The sequence below is a fragment of the Musca vetustissima genome, unplaced genomic scaffold (genome assembly GCF_032173495.1).
Source record: "Musca vetustissima isolate MV318-11 ecotype Yass unplaced genomic scaffold, APGP_CSIRO_Mvet_v1 utg15782, whole genome shotgun sequence".
Lineage (NCBI taxonomy): Eukaryota > Metazoa > Arthropoda > Insecta > Diptera > Muscidae > Musca > Musca vetustissima.
In genome coordinates, this window is record NW_026875967.1 from 73,279 (window position 1) to 94,681 (window position 21,403).

At 35.1% G+C, this 21,403-nt stretch overlaps 3 protein-coding genes across 3 annotated transcripts; all 3 read right to left on the reverse strand.

Moving 5' to 3' along the window:
- Positions 1–1,669: 1,669 nt before the first annotated feature.
- LOC133338510 (uncharacterized) lies at positions 1,670–2,158 on the reverse strand. Its single transcript, XM_061546677.1, has 3 exons — positions 2,068–2,158; positions 1,862–1,994; positions 1,670–1,787 (listed from the first exon to the last, which is right to left on the reverse strand). The coding sequence occupies exons 1-3, from the start codon at positions 2,156–2,158 to the stop codon at positions 1,670–1,672; spliced, it is 342 nt and encodes a 113-aa protein (XP_061402661.1).
- A 5,552-nt stretch (positions 2,159–7,710) lies between these two features.
- Positions 7,711–8,539, reverse strand: LOC133338511 (uncharacterized). Its single transcript, XM_061546678.1, has 3 exons — positions 8,497–8,539; positions 7,854–8,028; positions 7,711–7,789 (listed from the first exon to the last, which is right to left on the reverse strand). Exons 1-3 carry the CDS (start codon positions 8,537–8,539, stop codon positions 7,711–7,713), a joined length of 297 nt encoding a protein of 98 aa, XP_061402662.1.
- A 3,405-nt stretch (positions 8,540–11,944) lies between these two features.
- LOC133338512 (fibrinogen-like protein 1) lies at positions 11,945–15,897 on the reverse strand. Its single transcript, XM_061546680.1, has 4 exons — positions 15,886–15,897; positions 12,781–12,896; positions 12,157–12,687; positions 11,945–12,071 (listed from the first exon to the last, which is right to left on the reverse strand). Exons 1-4 carry the CDS (start codon positions 15,895–15,897, stop codon positions 11,945–11,947), a joined length of 786 nt encoding a protein of 261 aa, XP_061402664.1.
- Between the last annotated feature and the right edge of the window lie 5,506 nt (positions 15,898–21,403).

Below are 21,403 nucleotides of genomic sequence, written 5' to 3' on the forward strand. Positions count from 1 at the left end.
ATTTATAATTTTTTGTGGAGAGATTTTGTACCTATTAAGAACCCAATGTATTAAATTTCAGCGTATTCGGTAGAAAAACGCGCTCAAGAACCCCAAAATACCGAAAATTGGGGGTACCCTTATATGGGGGCTATCCGAAAAAATGTACCTATATACATAACTTTTTTGTAGAGAGATTTGGTACCTATTAAGAACTCAAAATACTAAATTACAGCCAATTCGATGGAAAAATACGATCAAAACCCCCAAAATACTGAAAATTAGGAGGTACCGTTATATGGGGGCTACCAGAAAAAGTGCACCTATATTTATAATTTTTTGTGGAGACATTTAGTACCCAATAAGAACTCAATGTACCAATTTTCAGCGTATTCGGTTGAAAAACGAGATCAAGAACCCCAAAATACCGAAAATTGGAAGGTACTGTTATATGGGAGCTATACCTAAACGTGGACCGATATATCCCATCTTCGAACTTGACCTGCCTGCAGACAAAAGACAACCCTATGCAAAATTTCAGCATCCTATCTCAATTCCTTCAGAAGATAGCGTGATTACAACAGACGGACGGACAGACGGACAGACGGACGGACATGGCTAGATCGTCTTAGAATTTTACCCTGATCAAGAATATATATACTTTATAGGGTCGGAAATGAATATTTCGATGAGTTACAAACGGAATGACAAAATTAATATACCCTCCATACTATGGTGGAGGGTATAAAAATATGAAATTGAGGAAAAATAAGAAAACATGTTTGGTTAGATTCCAATAGAGATTAGATTGTGTGGCATTTTTATACCCTTCACCACACTGTGGTACAGGGTATTATGACTTTGTGCATATGTTTGTAACAGGCAAAAAGGAAACGAGATAGACACAGGGTTCGTTTTGAGAATATGCATAGAAATTTGGCACAGCTCATTCATTTGACCCAAGGACAAACCCTATTGAAATTGGGAAAAATCGTCCGATTTTAGGTAAATAGTGCACCAAAGTTGCACGAAATTTGGCATAGTGTGTTGAATTAAGTCTAGAATGATGTGTGTTTAATTTCGTGAAAATCGTTTCAGATTTAGATATAGCTCCCAAATATATTTTCATCCGATTTAAGGTAAATGGTGCACCAAAGTCCCTGGAAATCTTTTCATTTGCACGAAATTTGGCATAGCGTACTGAATTAAGTTTAGAAATATGTGGTTGAATTTCGTGAAAATCGTTTCAGATTTAGATATAGCTCCCATATATATTTTTGTCCGATTTTATGTAAATGGTGCACCAAAGTCCCTATACATCTTTCGATTTGCACGAAATTTGGCATAGCGTACTGAATTAAGTCAAGAAGTATGTGTGTTGAATTTTATGAAAATCGGTTCAGATTTACATATAGCTCCCATATATATATATATATATATATATATTTTCATCTGATTTTAGGTAACTGGTGCACCATTCGTTCATCTTTAAAAAAATGTTTTTTTTTAATAAAATTATTTTTTTTTACTTTTATTTATTTATTTTGTTGTCGTTGTTTTTTTGTCCTACATAACAGAAAACTTAACAGCACATACAGATACACATCGAATATGTAATTCACAATCTTTGGTTATTGCTGGGGTTGATGGGGAAATGAGCGAGACAGGGGGCGGGCGGCCATAGTCAGCTCTAAATAAAATTGCTCTCATTTTCGCATACCAATGTGGGACAGCAAGCGGGATATGGTTGACGTGGATCACGGCCAATGCTGCAGGTGGCATTGGGAACTAGATTATGGCGACCACAGCTTGAAAAGGAAATAATTTATTTATTTATTTTTTTTAATTAAAATAATTTCAATTTTTGCGTTTGGCTACTCACTATTCCATGACCAAAACATAATCCGAACGGCAAAAGATACGCTCACAATGATCCTCCAAATTGATGGGTGAGAAGGATTGATTTTTGGGAATGGGTTGTTTTAGATCTTCGTAATAACACTGGTTGGGATAGTCTAGTACAGGGTAATAACAAACAACAATAACAACAACTTGTTAAAAAATTGTTGTTTTTTTGTAATATTTTACCTGGATGCACAGCATTGCCACGATAGCGAACATCTGCCACAGCATTAACAATTAACACGGCAACAACAACAAAGGTGTTAAGGAATTTCATGTTTGTTTTTTTTTGAATTTATAATTTTTTTTTTTTTTGTATTTAAAAAAAAAATCCACAACAACTTTAAGAATTTATAAAAATAAAACGTTTAATTTTTTTGCTCTCCTCCGATCTTCTTTATGCCACTTACAATGGACGACTGTTGTAGATTGAATTAATTTTTGTTGCTTTTATATAAAATTAATTACTTGCCCAGTTATCCAGTCAACAACAACAACAATAAAATAAATAAAACAACAACAACAGAAACCCACATAGATATACATAGTATGTACGTCATTTCAATTCACTGCTACTGTGGGGAATATTCGTTTTTGTTGTTGCTGCTGTTCTGACAATTACTTGGCTGTCTACTTAAATCAATGAAGTGGGTACTACTGCATTTCTAAGATAGCTGGAAACTTTGTTTGGGGTTAGATTTGAACAAGCAGGGAATCATGTGTAGTGACTCATAACCTTGAAAAAGAAAATGTGTAAAATTTCTTGAAAATCGGTTCAGATTTAGATATAGCTCCCATATATATTTTCATTCGATTTTTAAGTAAATGGTGCACCAACGACCCTATGTATTCTTCGAATTGCACGAAATTTGGCATATCGTAATGAATTAAGTCTAGAATGATGTGTGTTAAAAATCGTGAAAATCGGTTCAGATTTAGATATAGATAGCTCCCATATATATTTCCATGCGATTTTATGTAAATGGTGCACCAAAGACCCTATATATTCTTCGATTTGCACGAAATTTGGCACAGCGTACTGAATTGTGTCTAGAATAACGTGTGTCAAGTTTCGTGAAAATCGGTTCAGATTTAGATATAGCTCCCATATATATTTTCATCCGATTTTAGGTAAATAGTGCACCAAAGTCTCTATATATCATTCGATGTGCGCGAAATTTGGCACAGCGTACTGAATTCAGTTAAGAATGATGTTTGCAAAAATTCGTGAAAATCGGTTCAGATTTAGATATAGCTCCCATATATATTTTCATTCGATTTATAGCTCCCATATATATTTTCATCCGATTTTAGGTAATTGGTGCACCAAAGTCTCTATATATCATTCGATTTGCACGAAATTTGGCATAGGGTAATGAATAAGGTCTAGAATGATGTGTGTCAAGTTTCCTAAAAATCGGTTAAAATTTAGATATAGCTCCCATATATAGTTTCATCCGATTTTATGTAAATGGTCCCTATATATTCTTCGATTTGCACGAAATTTGACACAGCGTACTGAATTGAGTCCAGACTGATGTGTGTTAAATTTCGTGAAAATCGGTTCAAATTTAGATATAGCTCCCATATATATTTTCACCCGATTTTATGTAAATGGTGCACTATATATTCTTCGATTTGCACGAAATTTGGCACAGCGTACTGAAATGAGTCTAGAATGATGTGTGCAAAGTTTCGAGGAAATCGGTCCATATTTAGATATAGCTCACATATATATTTTCATCCGATTTTATGTAAATGGCCCCTATATATCATTCGATTTGCACAAAATTTTGCACAGCGTACTGAATTAAATCTAGAATGATGTGTGCAAAGTTTCGAGGAAATCGGTCCATATTTAGATATAGCTCCCATATATATTTTCATCCGATTTAATGTAAATGGTGTACCAAAGTCCCTATATATCATTCGATTTGCACGAAATTTGGCACAGCGTACTGAATTGAGTCTAGAATGATGTGTGCTAAGTTTCGTGAAAATCGGTTCAGATTTAGATATAGCTCCCATATATATTTTCATCCGATTTTATGTATGTTTATTGGCACAGCGTACTGAATTGAGTCTAGAATGATGTGTGGTAAGTTTTGGGAAAATCGGTTCAAATTTAGATATAGCTCCCACATATATTTCAGTCCGATTTTATGTAAATGGTGCACCATAGACCCTATATATCATCCGATTTACACGAAATTTGGCACAGCGTACTGAATTAAGTCTAGAATGATGTGTGTTAAGTTTCGTGAAAATCGCTTCAAATTTAGATATAGCTCCCATATATAGTTTCGTCCGACTCAAGGTAATTGGTGCACCAAAGACCCTATATATATTCTTCGATTTGCACGAAATTTGGCACAGCGTACTGGATTGAGTCTAGAATGATGTGTGCATAGTTTCGTGAAAATCGATTCAAATTTAGATATAGCTCCCATATATATTGTCATCCGATTTTATGCAAATAGTACGCCAAAGACCCTATATATTCTTCGATTTGCACGGTATTCTTTTTCAAGGTATTCTTGAAGGTGTGATTTTTTATAAATATTTAATTAATAATACATGTTGCAAGAGCTCTCTAATAATTTTCAATTAGTGCCACTTCAAAATCAATAACTTTTAACGGTTGTTGACTTTTTAACTAAACGAAAAAGAAACAACAAAAACTAAAATTATATTTTTTTTAAAGAGCTAGCAAAAAAAAAACGGAAATAAAATTTTTGTGCGGGGTAAATATGTGTCATCCAACACAAAATTGGTAATTCCGTCAAGCAGGTTATTGTCGTATAAAAAAAAAACTAAATCACTATGTTTTTAATAAACACTAAAAAAACCGATCATATGGGTTCTCCTTAAAAAAATAATAAAGAGATTTTTGAGGTTTTCTTTTTTTTTTTGCATTTATCACTGCCTAAAAATTCCAATCCAAATATTTAAAACTAAAATCACTTTAAATCAACTCACCTTGCAATTGTAAGATTTCAGTAACGTGTTTTATTTAATTATTTAAATCACAAAAAAATTAAAGTAAATCTTTAAATCAACTCCCAGCCAGTTGTTTACACTGTACTTAAGAGCTAAGGACAACAGAGAAGCAATGTTTCTATTTGCATACGATTTTTATTCTCAAGCTAAAGAAGGTCATTAATATGCATATACAAAATAAAATTGAAGTTCTAAAAATTGCAAAAAATTACAAAATTTTCGAAAATATTTTTTATACAGTAAGGAAAGTAGTAAAGTCGGACTGGGCCGACTATATGATACCCTTCACCACTTTGGATATTTTGTACATATGTATCCATACAATAACGAAATCTGAATCGATTTTTACAAAACTTAGCACACATCATTCTGGACTTAAGTAGTACGCTATGACAAATTTCTTGCAAATCGAATGATTTTCAGAGACTTTGGTGCACCATTTACATTAAATCGGCCGAACATCTATATGGGAGCTATATCTAAATCTGAACCGATTTTCATGAAACTTTGCACACATTATTCTGGATATAATTCAGTACTCCATGCTAAATTTCGTGCAAATCGAAGGGTATTTAGGGACTTTGGTGCACCATTTACCTTAAATCGGACGAAGATATATATGGGAGCTATATCTAAATCTGAAGCGATTTTTATGAAACTTAACACACATTATTTTAGACGCAATTCAGCACGCTATGCCAAATTTCGTGCAAATCGAAGGACTTTTGTGCGCTATTTACCTAAAATCGCCCGAACATATATATGGGAGCTATATCTAAATCTGAACCGATTTTCACGAAACTTAACACACATCATTCTAGACCTAATTCATTACGCTATGCCAAATTTCGTGCAAATCGAAATATATATAGGGTCTTTGGTGCACCATTTACATAAAATCAGATGAAAATATATATGGGAGCTATATCTAAATCAGAACCGATTTCACGAAACTTAACACACATCATTCTGGGCTTAATTCAGTACGCTATACCAAATTTCGTGCAAATCGAAAGATATTTAGGGAATTTGGTGCACCATTTACCTAAAATCGGACGAAGATATATATGGGAGCTATATCAAAATCTGAACCGATTTTCACGAAACTTAGCACACATCATTCTAGACTTAATTCAGTACGCTGTGCGAAGTTTCGTGCAAATCGAAAGATATATAGGGACTTTTGTGCACCATTTATCTAAAATCGGACGAAAATATATATGGGAGCTATATCTAAATCTGAACCAATTTTCACGAAACTTAGCACACATTATTATAGACGCAATTCAGTACGCTATGCCAAATTTCATGCAATTCGAAGGATATATAGGGACTTTGATGCACTAATTATCTTAAATGGGGCGAAGCTTTATATGGGAGCTATATCTAAATTTGAACCGATTTTCTTTCATTTCAATAGGGTTCGTCCTTGAGCCAAATAAATGAGCTGTGCCAAATTTCACCCAATTTGGATTATAAATGCCACCTGGACTTTGTTTACAATTTAACAAGGTCAGACGGAGGGAAGGACGGACGTGCATAAATCGTCTCAGAAAGTGATTCTGTGCATATTCTCGAAAGGGCCTATGGGTCTATCTCGTTTCCTTTTGCCTGTTACAAACATATGCACAAAGACATAGTACCCTGTATCACAGTGTGGTGAATGGTATAAAAATCCACGCCTTCCAGAAGATCTCGATAAAATATTTTTTGAACCAGTGAGCGGAGCAGTATAGTCGGACGGGGCCGACCATACGCTACCCTACACAACTTCCATGAAAATCTAAATTTCTGTGGTTCTATATTCTGAGATTGGGCAATATTTCGCGATATTTGCACACTTTTGACTGACTAGTGGTCAGCAAATGTTACTAATAATCAGTACAGCCCCTCTACATACTTGTCCAGATTCCCTTCACAGTGGCTTGTGTTGTGATGTTCGGCTTCGACTCAAAAAGTACAAATAATTAAGTTTTCGGTCCACTTCATCCGAAAAATTATTATTTGATCATCACCTTAACATTTTAGGCGTTGTCCTTGACCATAACTGGAACCTCATGGAACATTTCAAAGCGATCCGCGCTATATTTCCGACCTCCAGTGTGGTAATAGGTTATTAAATAATATCTGAATACGTAAGCACTTGTAAATATTTAAGTGTAACTCCCGCATCCGAGTACCTACGACAATATAATTGGTATCAATTAAAAGATCAACCACTCCTCTTGGATATACTACCGGTTAAATATTGACCGATTTTTATCAAAACAGGCATGCTTATTCTCTGGCCCAATCCTCTTTTCCATGCAAAAATTCGCGGTGTTTGGGCCATAATTGCGGTCTCTGGAGCGACCAGAAAAACCAACAAAAATAAAGTTTTTGGTCCATTTTATCGCCTAAATACTTAACGGTCTTTTCCAAAAAACAATAGGGGTCTTCATTGGCCAGAACCCATCCTACATGCAAAATTGAAGTGAAGATTGGTCCATAACTGTGGCCTGTATCGTGTTTACAAATTATAATGGACAGACGGACGGACGGACGGACACACATGTCTAGATCGTCTCATCTAGTCAAGATATGACGATCGTTATACTTAAAGGTGGGTCTAGGACCAATATTTCGCGGCGTTACAAACTCTTGGGGCTGCACAAAGCTATAATACCCTGACAATAGAGTTGTGTAGGGTATAAAAATACCAAGCCTTTGTTGGAACCTCAAATAAATCTTCATTCTTTGGTATTTTAATCACTTATTTCTTGTTGAAAAATATATTATTTTCAAACACTCCATTTATGTAATTTTTATTATTTAATTTTTTTTTTTATTTTAACACTTGACACAGCATGCCGGAAAGACACCCTCATAGCGTTTTTTGTTGGCACAGGTAACTGGGAATTTTTGGCAACTAAAATAATACCAAAAAAATATTTATTTTCAAATCTCACACACACTGAGACAAAACTACTTACTCGTCCACCACCGTTTGGAAGGTATCCGTACAGGTTGCCTTCTTCAGGCACTTGCCATCGCTGCCAAAGTCCACGTATTCCTCACCACGTTTGGAATAGGGTAAATATTTCAAGAAGATGGTATCATCTTGAGAATTTTTATAGGCACAAACGGGTTCGGTGACAGCTCCGATTTCTATGAAATCACAAAAAAAAAAAATTATTTTTTTTTTCACTGGCGAAGTATATTTGAATATGGTTGTCAGTGGCCTCCCTCACCCGGTAACTGGTGTAGAAAAACGCCAACCAAAAACAATAGCAAGGCGTAACAAATTTTCATTTTTTTTTTTTTGGGATTTTAGAATTAATTTCTTCAAATAGCTGTTCAAAACTAAGACGAAGCTGGTTAGGTAATTTGCTTATATAGCCTCAATTGTTTTTTCTTCACCATCTGCCGCTAAGAAAAAATAGAATGTTCCTTAGAAGGGGCTGAGAGGTAAGTGAATTTTGCAATGCATTTGCTAGTCGGAATATTTGTTGTCTTTTTGTTGTTAATTAAGATTAATAACAATAACAAAACTCACATAAGCTAATTAAAAGATGCTGATATTAAAAAAAATGAAAACTAAACAAAAATTAAATTGCAAAAAAACAAAACACACACTCACACTCTGATGAGTACTGACGATTAAACTGAACTTGAACATTTTGTACACACACACATAGGCCTCTCAATTAGATTTAATTATTCTCTTCATAATTTCAAAACCGATTCAATGGCAAAGAATTTTAAAAACTACGCTCTGTATCTCTAGCTCTCTCTCTCTCAAACTTCCAAAATCTAAAATGAAACCAGTGAGCGGAGCAGTATATTCGGACGGGGCCGACCATATGATACCCTACACAACTTACACGTATATCTAATTTTCTGTGGTTTTATATTTTGAGCTTCGGAAATTTTTGGCGATATTTGCACCGTCTTGACTAGACTAGACTAGAGGTCTAATATTCAGTACAAATATTTGTCCAGATTCACTTCATCCGAATATTATTATCTGATCATCATCGAAAATTATAGTCGTTGTCCTTGACAACACCTGGTTCCTCATGGAAAATGTCAAAGCGATCAGCGCTATATTTCCACTCTCTAGTGTGGAAATGGGTTACTAAATACTTAAGTGTAACTACGATACGATTAAGTATAAATACGATACGATAGTATATACAATATATAGTACATACGACAATATAATAGGTATCAATTTAAAGGTCAACCGCTCCTCTTAAATATACTATCAACTTCTCGGCTCTATGTCCTTCAGGAGTAAATATATATGCTAGAGAATACAAATTTTGTCAGTTTTCACACAAAAGTCAGGGTCCATTTGATCCGCTTAATATTGATCGATCTTTATCAAAACAGCCATGCTTATTGTTTGGCCCGATTCTCCTCTCTATGTAAAACTTCGCGAATTTCAGGCCATAATTGCGGCCTCTGGAGCGACCAGAAAAACACGACAGAGGGGTCTACGATCCGAAACGACCCGAGTCTTACTCGGCCAACGTCTGTCACCTCAGCCCATTGTGTAAAAGCAATAGGGCTGCTACAACAACAACAACCAGAAAAACAGACAAAAATAAAGTTTTTGGTCCATTTCATTCCTTAAATATTACCCGATCTTTATAAAAACAAGTGAAAAAGCGGTAAGTTCGGCCGGGCCGAACTTTGGATACCCTCCACCATAGATATATTGACTGGTACTAGAAATGAAAATATAGGGAACATACCAAAAAGTGGACCTATACCGACATTTGTAACAAATTCGATAGAAAAACGCGCTCAAGAACCCCAAAAAACCGAAAATTGGGGGGTACCCGTATTGGGGGGTACCCGTATAATTTTTTGTGGAGAGATTTTGTTCCTATTAAGAACCCAATGTATTAAATTTCAGCGAATTCGGTGGAAAAACGCGCTCAATAACCCCAAAATACTGAATATTAGGAGGTACCGTTACACGGGGGCTACCAGAAAAAGTGGACCTATATTTATAATTTTTTGTAGAGACATTTAGTACCCAATAATAACACAATGTACCAAATTTCAGCGAATTCGGTTGAAAAACGCGCTCAAGAACCCCAAAATTCCGAAAATTGGGGGGTACCCTTATATGGGAGCTATGCCTAAACGTGGACCGATATATCCCATCTTCGAACTTGACCTGCCTGCAGACAAAAGACAACCCTATGCAAAATTTCAGCACCCTATCTCAATTCCTTCGGAATATAGCGTGATTACAACAGACGGACGGACGGACATGGCTAGATCATCTTAGAATTTTACCCTGATCAAGAATATATATACTTTATAGGGTCGGAAATGAATATTTCGATGTGTTACAAACGGAATGACAAAATTAATATACCCTCCATACTATGGTTGAGGGTATAATTATGGATTTAATGTTTTAAAAATATTTTTTTTGTCTACACCTAAATATAGGCGTTGTTTTTTTAGATATAGCTCCCATATATATTTTCGTCCGATTTTATATAAATGGTGCACCAAAGTCCCTATATATTTTGCGATTTGCACGAAATTTCGCACAGCGTACTGAATTAAGTCTAGAGTGATGTGTGCAAAGTTTCGTGAAAATCGGTTCAGATTTAGATATAGGTCCCATATATATTTTCGTCCGATTTTATGTAAATGGTGCACTAAAGTCCCTATATATTTTCCGATTTGCACAAAATTTGTCATAGCGTACTGAATTAAGCCTAGAATGATGTGTATTACGTTTCGTGAAAATCGGTTCAGATTTAAATATAGCTCCCACATATATTTTCGTCCGATTTAAGGTAAACGGGGCACAAAAGTCCCTAAATATCGTTCGATATGCACGAAATTTAGCATAGCCTTCCAAATTAAGCCTACAATGATGTGTGCTAAGTTTCGTGAAAATCGCTTCAGATTTAGATATAGCTCCCATATATATTTTCGTCCGATTTAAGGTAAATGGTGCACCAAAGTCCCTATATATCCTTCGATTTGCACGAAATTTGGCATAGCGTACTAAATTAAGTCTAGAGTGATGTGTGTAAAATTTCGTGAAAATCGCTTCAGATTTAGATATAGTTCCCATATATATTTTCGACCGATTTTATGTAAATAGTGCACCAAAATCCCTATATATTCTTCGATTTACACGAAATTTGGCAAAGCGTACTGAATTGAGTCTAAAATGATGTATGGTTAATTTCATGAAAATCGGTTCAGATTTAGATATAGCTCCCATATATATTTTCGTCCGATTTAAGGTAAATGGTGCACCAAAGTCCCTATATATCCTTCGATTTGCACGAAATTTGGCACAGCGTACTAAATTAAGTCTAGAGTGATGTGTGTAAAATTTCGTGAAAATCGCTTCAGATTTAGATATAGTTCCCATATATATTTTCGACCGATTTTATGTAAATAGTGCACCAAAATCCCTATATATTCTTCGATTTACACGAAATTTGGCACAGCGTACTGAATTGAGTCTAAAATGATGTATGGTTAATTTCATGAAAATCGGTTCAGATTTAGATATAGCTCCCATATATATTTTCGTCCGATTTTATGTAAATGGTGCACTAAAGTCCCTATATATCATTCGATTTGCACGAAATTTGGCATAGCGTACTGAGTTAAGCCTACAATGATGTGTGCTAAGTTTCGTGAAAATCGGTTCAGACTAAGATATAGCTCCCATATATATATATATATTTGTCCGATTTAAGGTAAACGGGGCATCAAAGTCCCTAAATAGTTTTCGATTTGCACGAAATTTGGCACAGCGTAATGAATAAGCTCTAGAATGGTGTGTTTTAAGTTTCGTGAAAATCGGTTCAGATTTAGATATAGCTCCCATATATAGTTTCGTCCGATTTTACGTAAAGAGTGCATTAAAGTCCCTATAGGTTATCATATAGTCGGCCCAGTCCGACCTTAGTACTTTCCTTACTGGTTTAAAAATATTTTTTCGAGGATTTTCTTTTTCCTTAATTTTATTTACAACAACAACAACAATTATTAAAAAAAATAAATATTGATTCGTTTTTATTTTATCAGCTCATTTTCTGGGACGGATTTTCATTTCAACAAATTTCATGGAATAATTAAAACCCTTCCATGTGGCCCAGAGGATTTTTTGCATTTCCGTGGATTCACCACCCTGACGGTACACCGAATTCAAGTTGCTAAATTTTGAAATGGAAGAGAAAGGGGGGAGGAGGTAAATGATTAATATAATCGATTATCATCGATCTCCATCTACAAACTCACCTATCCACACACTGATTAAACCACCAACCACCACCATAATTCCGCGGACATAAACCCGAATTGGAATGATCCAATGTAGAGAATTTCATACCCTTATGATAGGCCATTGCATCACCGGCCGTACCACTATACTCACCCAGTTCCCTGAGGGCATACTCCTCGGCTTCACTGCCAATCACAAAATGATCATAACGGGCATAACGTTCTTCATTTTCCCAATCGCGTAGCGTAATCATTAACTCCTGTGGTCCTTCGTTCGTGGTCAGCTGATGCAGCCTTTCCAAGCCGATAAAGAATTCACCATCGGGTGATTGACCAAAACCATTACGATAATCATACCAATCACGTTGGAAATTTTCCGAACCATCCTGACGACGTAGAATTACCGTCCATTCGTGTCGGGGTGCTGAGGTGGCGGTGGGAGAAGGCGTCTTTGAATGTTTACGCATAACTTGTGCGGCGGGACATTTGTGGGCCGCCGATTTGGTCAATTTTAATATATTCGATATTTCACCAGACTGATGGGATTGACTGGAAAGCAAGGAAGAAAGGATGAGGGTGGGTGGAAGATAAATAGATGGTGAATTTTAGTGCTATACGAAAGAGCGAAGTACAGCTACATACCTATCTCTCATCTCCTGTATAAGCTGCCTTAGGGTATCAGTTTCATCGAGCAGTCGATTGAGTTTCGAATAGAGTATACGCCACAGTTCGGTATTATTGTCTTCGGGAATGGGATCCTGTTTTAGCGAAAAAAAATATTCGAAATTTAGATTACTCCGAAAGGTATCTGATATGTAGATCAGGTGATTCCGAATATCATCTACTGAATAGTAGGTGACTCCAAATGTGACAACTGTATATTGAGCAACTCCGAAAAGCATATACTGTATATTAGATGACTTCGAAGGTCATCGTTTGTATAGGAAATTACTCCGAAAGACTTTTACCATATAAAATATGACTCCGAAAGTGGTACACCATATAAAACATGACTCCGAAAATGATATATGGTATAATATATGACTCCGAATATCATTGTTTGTATAGGAGATTACTCCGAAAGTTATCTATGACTCCGAATGTCAGTTACTGAATATTATATGACTCCGAATGTCATTGTTTATATAGAAGATTACTCCGAAGGTAATCTACCATATAAAACATGACTCCGAAAATGATATATGGTATAATTAATATATGACTCCGAATATCATTGTTTGTATAGGAGATTACTCCGAAAGTCATCGTTTGTATAAGATATTACTACGAAAGTTGTCTACCATATAAAATATAACTCCGAAAGTCCCATATGGTGAATAGTAGATGACTCCGAAAGTCATTATTTATATAGAAGATTACTCCGAAAGTCATCCACCATATAAAATATAACTCCGAAAGTCCCGTGTGGTATAATATATGACTCCGAATGTCAGTTACTGAATAGTATATGACTCCGAAAGTCATTGTTTATATTGAAGATTACTCCGAAGGTAATCTACCATATAAAATATCACTCCGAAAATGCTGTATGGTATAATATATGACTCCGAATGTCAGTTAGTGAATAGTAGATAAATCAGAAAGTCATCTCTTAGAAAGAAGATTACTCCGAAAGTCATCCACCATATAAAATAAGACTCCGAAAATGGTGTATGGTATAATATATGACTCCAAATGTCAGTTAGTGAATAGTAGATAAATCCGAAAGTCATCGCTTATAAAGAAGATTACTCCGAAAGTCATCCACCATATAAAATATGACTCCGAAAATGGTGTATGGTATAATATATGACTCCGAATGTCAATTACTGACACTCGGAGTCACTGTTGATACAGAAGATTTCTCCGAATGTCATCTACCTTATAAAATTTGACTTCGAAAGTCCCGGATGGTATAATATATGACTCCGAATGTAAATTACTGAATGGTAGATGACTTCGAAAGCCTTCGTTCATAGAGAAGATTACTCCGAAAGTCATTCACCATACAAAATATTACTCCGAACGTGCTGTATGGTATAATATATGACTCCGAATCTCAGTTACTGAATAGTAGATGACTCTGAAAGTTATCATTTGTTTAGGAGATTACTCCGAAAGTCATCTACCATATAATATATTACTCCGAAACAGGTGTATGGTATAATATATGACTGTCAGTTACTGAATAGTAGAAGACTCCGAAAGTCATCTACCATATAAAATATCACTCCGAAAGTGGTGTATGATATAATATATGACTCCGAATGTCAGTTACTGATTAGTAGAGGACTCCGAAAGTCATGTATGAATTGTAAATGACTCCGAAATTCATCGTTTCTATAGTCGATTACTCCGAAAGACATTTTTTGTATAGTAGATTACTCCGAAATCCTTCTGTTGTGTAGTAAACGATCTCCGAAAATCATATACTCTATAATATATGAGTCCGTAAGTGCAATAAATGACTCCGAAAGTCATCTGCTATGTAGTATACGATTCCGAAAATGATTCTGAAAGTCATCTTTTGTGTAATAGATTACTCCGAAAGTCTTCTGCTGTATAATAGATTACTCCGAAAGTCATATGTTGTATAGAAAATGACTCCGAAAGTCTTCTACAACGAACTAAATGACTCCGAAACTCGTCTATAACGTACTAAATGACTCCGAATGTCTTCTACAACGTAGTAGATGACTCCGAAAGTCATCTGCTTTGTTGCTGTTGTTTCATCTATTACATAGAAAATAAGTCCGAAAGTCATAGTCATAATATGTTGTGTACTAGATTACTCCGAAAGTCACCTCTTGTGCAGTTGATTACTCCAAAAGTAATCGGTTGTGTAGTAAACGATTCCGAAAGTCTGTTTTTGCATAGTAGACTACTCCAAAAGTCATCTGTTGTGTAGTAAATGAATCCGAAAGTCTTCTTCAACGTGGTAAATGACTCCGAATGTTATCTACTACATGTAAATGACTCCGAAAATTATTTGTTGTGAAGTAAATGACTCCGAAAGTCAGTTGTTGTGAAATAAATGACTCCGAAAGCCTTTTACTACGTAGTAAATGACTCCGAAAGTCATAGACTACATAGTAAATAACTCCGAAAATCATCGTTTGTGTAATAGATTACTCCGAAATTCATCTACCACATATTAGATGACTCCGAAAGTCTTCGTTTGTATAGTAAATGACTCCGAAATTCATTTTTGTATTGCAAATGCGTCCGAAAGTTTTCTACAACGTCGTAAATTGCTCCGAAAGTCACACACTACAGAGTAAATATCTTCGAAAGCCCTCGTTTAGTAGTACATTACTCCGAAAGAAATCTGTTGTGTAGTAAAAGACTCGGAAAGTCTTCATTTGCATAGTAGACTACTCCGAAAATCATCTGTGGTGTAGTAAATAACTCCGAAAGTTTACTAATACATAATAAATAACTCCGAAAGTCATCGTTTGTAGAATAAATTACTCCGAAACTCTTTTTCAACGTAGTAAATGACTCCGAACGTCTTCTACAACATAGTAAATGACTCCGAAAGTCATATTTATATTAGAATGTCTCCGAAAGCCCTCGTTTAGTAGTAGATTACTCCGAAAGTAATCTGTTGTATAGTAAAATACTCCGGAAGTCTTCGTTTGCATAGTAGACTACTCCGAAAGTCATCTGTTGTGTAGTAAATAACTCAGAAAGCCTTCTACAATGTAGTAAATACCTCCGAAAGTTATCTGTGGAGCAGTAGATTACTCTGAAAGTCATTCTTAGTGTAGTATGTGACTCCGAAAGTCATCCAGTATATTGTAAATGACTCCGAAAACCTTCTACAACATTGTAAATGACTCCGAAAGTCTTCGATAGCATTGCAGATTACTCCGAAAATCTTATGCTGCGTTGTAAATGACTCCGAAAATCATTGACTACGTTGCAAGTGACTCCGTAAGTATGTCTTCTGTATTGTATATGACACCAAAGGATATAATCGGAATTTTTTGCCGCTTTTTTCAGAGCACCAAAAAAATGTTTATATTCTTCTCAACCTACCTGAGCCCTGACCAAATGCAGATGGAGCACAGTTACCCACATAAAAAATATCCAACTTAATTTCATAATTTAATTTTCAATATCGATGTTATACCATGCACTTGCAAAAACTAACTAAACTTTTATTTGCCGATGAAATACAATGTTATATACATGTTTGCAAGAACAAACAAAACAAAAAATTAAGACGAGAATAATCTAACAAAAAATTTAACAAACAAAAAAAAAATAAACAAATAAATAAAAAAGCGACGGAGATAAAATAGATGTTTGCAAACAGATTTATTTAAAAAACAAGTGAATAAGCGTTAAGTTCGGCCGGGCCGAACTTTGGATACCCTCCACCATAGATATACTGACAGGTACTAGAAATGAAAATATAGAGAACATACCAAAAAGTGGATCTATACCGACATTTCTATGTAAACTATAATACAAATTTCAGAAATTTTTAATGGATAATTATACCCTCAGCCTTATGGCTAATGAGGGTGTATACAATTTACACCGTGAAAATGTGCCTCATCGAAATATTGGTTCTAGAACCCATGTTTCTTGGGACCAAATCCGTTTCAGAAAATTTACATTTCATCTAAACTTAGTTCAAATTCGAAGATGGGGAATATCGGTCCACTCCTTCTGGTACCTCCCACACAAAGGCTAGGTTTAAATACGGGTTATAGTTCATATATAGTTCATTATCGAACCTTACGTTCTAGTTTTTTATCCCGATATCCTCCACAGGTGATATAGTTACAACAGAGTCTTAGAACCAAACCCAAAACGCGGAACAAATTGCATAACTATTTTAATATAAACCAGTAAGGAAAGTAGTAAAGTCGGACGGGGCCGACTATATGATACCCTTCACCACTATGGGTGTATTAAACAGGACTATTAACATGAAATTGGATGAAATAAAATATGTGATATTTATCTAAATGTGAATCTACCTAGATCTATCCATAAAGTATGTAAATCGACTTCAAACAAATATAAATAGGTCATCCGTTGGGCTATGTCTGTACTTCTTGAAAACGCAACTACGTAATTCTATGCTCAAATTTGTACGTTGTGCAAAATTTGATGTCAATCTGACTAACATGAGGAGTTTGCTGCACAATTTACATGAAATCGGGCGAAAATATATATGGAAGCTCTATCCAAATATAAAGCGATTTCAAGCGAACTTGTCACAGATAAGGTTATACTAATTTCAGAAAGTTTTGTTCCTATTGGTTCCTTGGTGCGTCAATTACTTAAAATCAATTTCAATTACTTAAAATCAATTTTCACGAAACTTGGCAGACATCATTCTAGACCTAAATGATTAGGCTGTACCAAATTTCGTGCAAATCGAAAGATATATAGGGAACGTTTACATTAAATCGGTTAAATATATATATGGGAGCTATATCTAAATCTGAACCGATTTTTCCCAATTTCAATAGGGTTCGTCCTTGGGCCGAATAAGTGACCTATGCCAAATTTGATCCAATTCGGATCATAAATGCGACCTGTACTTTGTTTACAATTTAACATGGACAGACAGACAGACGGACGGACGGACGGACATGCATAAATCAACTTAGAAAGTGATTCTATGCATATTCTCAAAAGGAACCATGTGTCTATCTCGTTTCCTTTTGCCTGTTACAAACATATGCACAAAGACATAATACCCTGTACCACAGTGTGGTGAAGGGTATAAAAAGGGGGTTATATGGGGACTACCCCAAAAAGGGGGTGCATATTAAAATTTTTTTGTAGAGAAATTTACTACCATATTCGACTACAAAATATAAAATTTCAGCGAATTCGGTTGAAAAACGTGCTCAAGAACCTCAAAATAGCGAAAATTGGGGGTACCCTTATATGGGGGCTACCAGAAAAATTGGGCCTATATTTATAATTTTTGGTGGAGATATTTGGCACCCAATAGGAACCAAATGTACCAAATTTCAGCGAAATCGGTTGAAAAACGCGCTCAAGAACCCTAATATACCGACATTTGGGGGGTACCCTTATATGGGGGCTATCAGAAAAAATGGACCTATATTCATAATTTTTGGTGGAGAGATTTGGTACCTATTAAGAACGCAAAATACTAAATTACAGCTAATTCGACGGAAAAATACGTTAAAAACCCCCAAAATACTGAAAATTAGGAGGTACCGTTATATGGGGGCTACCAGAAAAAGTGGACCTATATTTAAAATTTTTTGTGGAGACATTGAGTACCCAATAAGAACCCAATGTACCAAATTTGGCACCCAATAGGAACCAAATGTACCAAATTTCAGCGAAATCGGTTGAAAAACGCGCTCAAGAACCCTAATATACCGACATTTGGGGGGTACCCTTATATGGGGGCTATCAGAAAAAATGGACCTATATTCATAATTTTTGGTGGAGAGATTTGGTACCTATTAAGAACGCAAAATACTAAATTACAGCTAATTCGACGGAAAAATACGTTAAAAACCCCCAAAATACTGAAAATTAGGAGGTACCGTTATATGGGGGCTACCAGAAAAAGTGGACCTATATTTAAAATTTTTTGTGGAGACATTGAGTACCCAATAAGAATCCAATGTACCAAATTTCAGCGAAATCGGTTGAAAAACGCGCTCAAGAACCCCAAAATACCGACATTTGGGGGGTACCCTTATATGGGGGCTATCCGAAAAAATGGACCTATATTCATAATTTTTGGTGGAGAGATTTGGTACCTATTAAGAACGCAAAATACTAAATTACAGCTAATTCGGCGGAAAAATACGTTAAAAACCCCCAAAATACTGAAAATTAGCAGGTAACGTTATATGGGGGCTACCAGAAAAAGTGGACCTATATTTATAATTTTTTGTGGAGACATTGAGTACCCAATAAGAACCCAATGTACCAAATTTCAGCGAATTCGGTTGAAAAACGCGCTCAAGAACCCCAAAATACCGAAAATATGGGGGGTACCCTTATATGGGAGCTATGCCTAAACGTGGACCGATATAGCCCATCTTCGAACTTGACCTGCCTGCAGACAAAAGACGACTCTATGCAAAATTTTGGCGATCTATCTCAATTCGTTTAGACGCTAGAGTGATTACAACAGACAGACAGACGGACAGACGGACATGGCTAAATCGTCATAGAATTTTACGCTGATCAAGAATATATATACTTTATAGGGTCGGAAATGATTATTTCGATGCGTTACAAACGGAAAAACAAAACTAATATACCCTCCATACTATGGTGGAGGGTATAAAAATCAGTGGTGGCGAAGAAATGCACTACACAAAAAAATTTCGAAATTTTGTGATTGTTAACTTTTTCGAATAAATGTAGGATATTTTTTTTTTCAAATAATTTTTTAATATGCTGGAAAAAATATTAATTTTTTTTTTACATGTCAGTGCATTATCTATATAAGAAGTCACCACTCCCCCATACTGATATTAAAAGTCGTCTACCATAACTCACTTTTCTCTAATCTCTTATCATATCTAAGATGCATAAGGAGGATGAGGAGGATTTATCTCATTTGTGGTACTTATTTTTTATTTGATAAAGATGTTTGTGTTTTCTTTAATAAAAAAATTGCATTGTTTTTTGGAGAGGGATTAGAAAAAATGTTGGTCAACATGATATTAGAAAGAGCATCATAGTGTGCTGCCGCATATTTAATTTAAAACCAGCTAGAAAAGTAGTAAAGTCAGACGGGGCCGACTATATGATACCCTTCACCACTTTGGGTATATTCAACAGATGCATCCTAACAGACGTCGCATTTTTGAAGGACCAGTAAAATGAAAATGGATCCATTAACATGTCATTCTGCAACCTATACTAAATTTTTCATTTGTTCAGATATAGAGTTGCTCCTTACAATGGGACAAAATTATGTAAATCAATTTAAAGAAAATATCAATCGGAGTTATTGGGATGAATATCTGATAAACATGAACAGTTTGGTGTACCTATATCTAAATCTGAACCGATTTCAACGAAACTTGCCAGAAATTAATTTATAATAACTACAGTTCATTGTACAAAAGTATATGGCAATCGACAAACTTTCGGTTTTTAGTGCACAATTTACATAAAATCGGAAGAAAAAAATTATAAGAGATTTATCTAAATCTGAACCGATTTTCAGGAAACTTAACACACATCATTCTTGACCTAATTCATTACGCTATGCCAAATTTCGTGCAAATCGAATGATATATAGGGACTTTGGTGCACTACTTACCTTAAATCGGACGAAAATATATATGGGAGCTATATCTAAAACTGAACCTGATTTTTACGAAACTTAACACACATCATTCTGGATATAATTCAGTACTCCATGCTAAATTTCGTACAAATCGAAAGATATATAGGGACTTTTGTGCCTCATTTACCTTAAATCGGACTATACTATATATGGGAGCTATATCTTAAACCTGAACCGATCTTCTTGAATTTCAATAGGCTTCGTCCTTGGGCCAAATAAGTGACATGTGCCAAATTTCATCCAAATCGGATCATAAGTGCGACCTGTACTTTGTTTACAATCTAATATAACAGACGGACATGCATAAATCGACTCAGAAAGAGATTCTACGCATATTCTCAAAAGGAACTATGTGTCTATCTCGTTTCCTTTTCCTGTTACAAACATATGCACAAAGACATAATACCACAGATTCCCCTTCTCTTCCTCCCTCTAACCATGTTTATATTTCAATTGAAGTTGATTTTTAAATTTTGTTCCATAGTTCTTTTTTTTTGTATTTCTTTTTTTTCCAATTCACAAGAATACAAATTCATTATTTTCATATTATAGAAGAAATACTAACAGAAGAAAATAAAGTTGAAAAAAAATAACTTACAAAAAATATGTATTTATAAAGTATGTATAAAAAGGAATTTTACAAACTAAGCAAAAATAAAAAAATGAGGGGAGGGCAGAAAAAGAGCAGCAGCAGTAGTCCAAGAAATGGAAATGGTAATACAATTTTTTTTTTGCAAGGAATTCAATTTACTGAGTGTTCCACCCCTCCCCTTATCCACTCAAGCTCCTGCTCTCCAATCTCACAAGTTTTTTTGTAAAGGAAAATTGTGTTAATTTATGTTTATATTTTTTTAATTGTATTTTTTATTAGTTTACTTCTTCTTCTTTTAATAAGCTGTACTTCTTTGCTGTTGTTGTTTTTTCATATTTTTTTATTATTTA